Here is a 5,529-nt window from a genome sequence, read left to right as displayed (position 1 = left end):
AAAAAAATATATATATATATATATATATATATATATATATATATATATATATAATAATTACTGTTTAAGACCTGCTTCTGACACTTATGGGCCAAACAGAAAAATAAATAAATAAATAAAATACTGTTGATGTCCTGCTTTCAACACTTGTTGGCCAAACATAAATACTTCATTTAAAAAAATTATAATAATAATAGAAATTACCTTTAAGTCCCACTTATCGGCTAAACAGGAAAAAAAAAAAAAAAAGAAGAAATTTGAAAAAAAAAAATGTATTTGAAAAATACATACAAAGCCAAAATTCTGCCAATAAATATTAGCCTTGGCGATATATTGGTGAACTGCTAGTCTACTAATCTAGCATTCTGTCTTAGAAGGAAGCTGCTTATGTAGTCAGCTCTCTAGACTTTGGACCAATGCCACAGTCACAAACATTTATTATGATCTATTTGTCTTAATTTATTCCTAATATGTCCTAATTTCTGAGGCGCTCTAAAACCTGTTAATTGAGTAGTTCAAAGTGCTGCAGTGATCTGTCCTAGTGTTGTATGTGCGTGTGTCTGCCTCACAGGTACGGGCAGCTGAGCGGGATGGTGGAGCCTCTGGCGGGGTTGCTAGGGGCCGTTGCCGTGGTGCTGGCGGAGCCGTTGCTACCGTACGCTCTGGCCTTCGCTGCAGGAGCCATGGTGTATGTGGTGGTGGATGACATCATTCCTGAAGCCCAAGTCAGGTGAGCAGCAGCACCGTAAACAAGCGTTCACTGGAAAGACTGCAGATGTTCATACGCCACTGAATGTGTGTTTCTTTCACAGCGGGAATGGCAAACTGGCCTCATGGACGTCCATTCTGGGCTTCATCGTCATGATGTCACTGGACGTGGGGCTTGGCTGAGCCTTTTCATTGGACGAATCTTCGAATGTCAGCTGACTGCACTGAAAAAAAAGTGACCAAAGCAGCCTTTTTTCTCGGTGTATAGGTTTATTAATCAATGGAATATTTTTCTACTTAATGTATTTTATGTCATTTTTTTTTGTTCTTATTTGATTTGTTTTATATGGGAACCCATTTCTGCCACTGAATAAAAAATAAAAAAGGTAACTGCGACTTTTTATCTCACAATTCTGACTTTTTTTTCTCAAAAAAAAAAAAAGTCAGAATTGTGAGATATAAACTTGAGATATAAACACGCCATCGTGAGAAAAAAAGTCAGAATTATGATATAAAGTTGCAATTCTGGGAAATTAAGTCAGAAAAAAAGTCAGAATTGTGAGAAAAATAAGTTGCAATTACCTTTTCTTTTTTTTTTTAATTCAGTGGCAAAAATGGGCTTCCATAGTTTTATGAACGACTCATGGACCACATTTATTTAGACAGGGCAGAAAGATTGATTGCAAAATACTTGAAAAATGATTCAAACTTGAATAAATGACTTAGGGGTTGTTTCAGGGTGCGTGCACGCGCGCGTGTGTGTGTGTGTGTGTGTCACATTTTATTTGTTTGTTTTTTCCTTCAAGGACAAGCATGTCGACAGCATTTGATGATTTGACCATAATAAAAGAATCCAATTCATCACCCATGTGAATGCCTCATGTACATAATTGTGCAGATTTTTCCTAAAAACCAGTGCTAAACATGTGCATCTGGCTCTGCTCAGAACAGTAAAGGGATTTTTTTTCTGTGAGTAAAAGCTGTTAATCAGAGTTTGGACTTCATTCAGGTTGGGTTTAGCAGGACTTGGCGCCGCACCACAGGTGTGTGTGTCTGTCTGTGTGTGTGTGTGTGTGTGTGTGTGTGTGTGTGTGTCTGTCTGTGTCTGTCTGTCTGTAGTGTGTGTGTGTGTGTGTGTGTGCGCGAGTGTGTGTGTGTGTGTACCTGAGTGTTTCCCATCATTAACTTAAAGATCATATGTTCTCAATATTGTTGTGCACTCATTTGAATGAAAAGCAATGCTAATTAAATGTATCGGTTGGTTTTTAACTAGTCTTTCCAGTCATCCGTTCACTTTCAAATGATAAATTGAAGGTTTTTTTTTTTTTTTTTTTTTAATTGCTGATTTTTACAGATTATATGCAACAAGAGGTAAGGTAAAATGTAAGGTAAACTTCACACGTGTGAATGAAGTAAAATGATTACACGGTACAACCCATTTGTGTTCATTTGTTCTGTACTGTGTGTGAAATACATAAATTGAGTTTCATTGCTTAAATAGGGAGAAAAAAGTAAATGATTTTCTAAATGATTCTCTTTTTGTTTTGCTGTTGTTTTTTAGGCTAACTTTGTGTAAGAGCAGTTTACAGTTTTCATTATTTATTTATTTAAATTTCTTTGAAAAGGGACCATGCACAATTTGAACATAAATGTTTCCACTTCATGCATTGTACCGAATTTAGCCAATGGCTAGTTTTCATCCGCGGTCCCTTGGCAGGTAATCATCTGCCATGACAATTACTCTCATGAGATTTAATGTAGATATCAGTCCTATCAAGCTGGTTCCTTCTGTTTATAATTTAAACTGTAGATGCACACATGGACTTACATCATGTCAGCTTTCATAAAAGGCTGGAAGCTAAAAAATCTAAAGAGTAAAAGCTGCATTTAGTATCTCTTAGTAACTCTTATCTAGCATACACTAAATACTTTTCACATATAAAGAAAAGTAGCTACAGTAAAAAAAAAATCTGTGAAATGTACAGTAAAAAATAACTTTGTACAGAACGTTTACAGTAAAATGAGGTGACAGCATTTTAGGTTTAACGGATTAAACTTGAATTTACAGTAAAAAAAAGTATATTTCATTCAATTATATAATGTTAAAATACCAACCTACTGAAGTAGTAAAATCTGTTTTGTAGCTTTATAATACACTGACAAATACCCCAAAATACAGGTGATAAAGAGAAAGCCACACGATGAATCAAAACTCATTTCCACAAGCTGAGGAGGTAAATGCTAATATATAGAAGTTGCACAATGCCATTCACACAAATACAAGACTAACATAACTTAAAAAATAATGAAATAAACATTATTTTCACAACATAAGATGTGATGTAAAAACTTAATGTACATAACTGATAAGAAAAAACTAGAGGAAACAATTATTTAAATAAAAAAAACGATCCGAAGCATCACACATGGAATTCTGGGAATGACAATTTACGTTTTTCACTGTAAATTATAAGATGACTTGTTCTTTTTCACTTCCAAAAACTGTAAACTTTACATTATTTGACTGTTTACATAAAATGTCCTGTTCGATTTGTTACAGGTTTGGACCGTATACGGCAAAGGAACATCTTTACCGTTAACATTTCGATCATTTTTTACAGTGTGGTTTTGCATCAAATGCATGGATTTTGACATTCTTTGACAATCAAACTCAACAATTCAACCCTGTAATCCAAAACTAATTTTATGTGTTATGTTATGTTATGTTATGTTATGTTATGTTATATGTTTGTTATGTAAATTACAGATCTCTCCATTCTTTGTAAGTGGGAAAACTTGAAAAATCAGCAGTGTATCAAATACTTATGTTATATGTTATGTTATATGGTTATGTTATGTTATGTTATATGTTTATGTTATGTTATGTGGTTATGTTATGTTATGTTATATTGTTATGTTATATGTTTGTTATGTTATATGTTTATGTTATGTTATGTTATGTTATATTGTTATGTTATGTGGTTATGTTATGTTATATGTTTGTTATGTTATATGTTTATGTTATGTTATGTGGTTATGTTATGTTATATGTTTGTTATGTTATGTTATATGTTTGTTATGTTGTTATGTTATATGTTTATGTTATGTTATGTGGTTATTTTATGTTATGTTATGTTATATGTTTATGTTATGTTATATGTTTATGTTATGTTATATGGTTATGTTATGTTATATGTTTAATTGTTATGTTATGTTATGTTATGTTGTTATATGTTTATGTTATGTTATGTTATGTTATGTTATATTGTTATGTTATGTTATGTTATATTGTTATGTTATGTTATGTGGTTATGTTATGTTATGTTATATGTTTGTTATGTTATATGTTTATGTTTATGTTATGTTATGTTATATTGTTATGTTATGTTATATGTTTATGTTATGTTATGTGGTTATGTTATGTTATATGGTTATGTTATGTTATGTTATGTTATATGTTTATGTGGTTATGTTATGTTATGTTATGTTATATGTTTGTTATGTTATATGGTTATGTTATGTTATATGTTTATGTTATGTGGTTATGTTATGTTATATGTTTGTTATGTTATGTTATATGTTTATGTTATGTGGTTATGTTATGTTATGTTATATGTTTGTTATGTTATATGGTTATGTTATGTTATATGTTTATGTTATATGTTTATGTTATGTTATGTGGTTATGTTATGTTATGTTATATGGTTATGTTATATGGTTATGTTATGTTATATGTTTGTTATGTTATATGGTTATGTTATGTTATATGTTTGTTATGTTATATTTTTGTTATGTTATATGTTTGATATGTTATATGGTTATGTTATGTTATATGTTTGTTATGTTATATTTTTGTTACGTTATATGTTTGATATGTTATGTTGTTTCTTTAAAATATAGGCAATATTGGTCCCAAACTAGCTATGAAAGCTTTGGGTTTTTTCTTTTTCTTTCTTTTTTAAATATAATCTTTATTTTATTATTAATTGCTAAAATGCTAGATAGAACCACACAAATCTATCCCGAAGGTTGGTAACATGTTTGTAAAAATAGCAACCTCCTTAGAAAATGAACACCGCACGTATAATTTGTAGTTTTACTTTAACATTTTCTGGATGATAATTACTTCAGACCCTGTTTTGTACTCAAATGACGTTGGAAGTGTTTCAGTCAAAATAGTACATGACCTATGAAGAGAATGTGGAGGAAACCCAATGTTTTGCTCTTGAAGTGACCATTAATCTTGTGGTTTCCTCTTGCAAAGTGGTTAATCTACAACAACATGTTACTGCTGTTCATTTATGTGAAATCTTTTTACGATGCACATAAAGTTAGATTTATATTTAGCCATCTGAACTTTTTCAAGTGATTTTCTTCATCTCATTTCTGTCCTCCACCACATAGCTTTAATCTTTGTTCAAACTGCACATTTGCTTCTTCGTCCACCGCTTTGTTGCATTATTCTATAGGGAAACCAAAGAAATTGAATGTCCAATTCCCATATACCAACTGAATATGCTTCTCCGTAAGCTTCTTACAGAGCTCAGTTAGCTGGATTGCATATTTATAGGTCAGACATTGTGTTGTGGCAGCGGTTTGGCGTGAACGGCAATGGACTCGATTCCAGCACTAAACTTTTTGATTATGTCGAGGTGGATACGAAGGCTGCAATCAATACTTCATCACATTAGAAGCCTTATAGTTAAACGATTTCATTGTCGATCCCTAAGTCTTTGAACAGGATGGAGTTAGTTGCTTTCAGCTGCTTTTGTCTTTTGTTGAGTCAATAGAGCTCTGTTCTGAATGTTAACTCAGGTCAAC

General features: G+C 31.8%; 1 protein-coding gene across 1 annotated transcript in view; it reads left to right on the top strand.

The window, feature by feature from the left end:
- Nucleotides 1–1,068, top strand: part of LOC107602439 (zinc transporter ZIP11-like) — a 1,987-nt gene extending 919 nt beyond the window's left edge. The window contains exons 2-3 of the mRNA XM_016294933.1: nt 572–730; nt 813–1,068. Coding sequence (XP_016150419.1) covers nt 572–730; nt 813–891 — 238 coding nt within the window. The 3' untranslated portion in view covers nt 892–1,068. The remainder of the gene's footprint in view (nt 1–571; nt 731–812) is intronic.
- The last annotated feature ends 4,461 nt before the right edge of the window (nt 1,069–5,529 follow it).

Source organism: Sinocyclocheilus grahami, unplaced genomic scaffold, assembly GCF_001515645.1.
Source record: "Sinocyclocheilus grahami isolate Dianchi unplaced genomic scaffold, SAMN03320097.WGS_v1.1 scaffold326.1, whole genome shotgun sequence".
Classification (NCBI taxonomy): Eukaryota; Metazoa; Chordata; class Actinopteri; order Cypriniformes; family Cyprinidae; genus Sinocyclocheilus; species Sinocyclocheilus grahami.
Note: the sequence above shows the minus strand (reverse complement) of the source record. Positions and strands in the feature narration are given on the sequence as shown.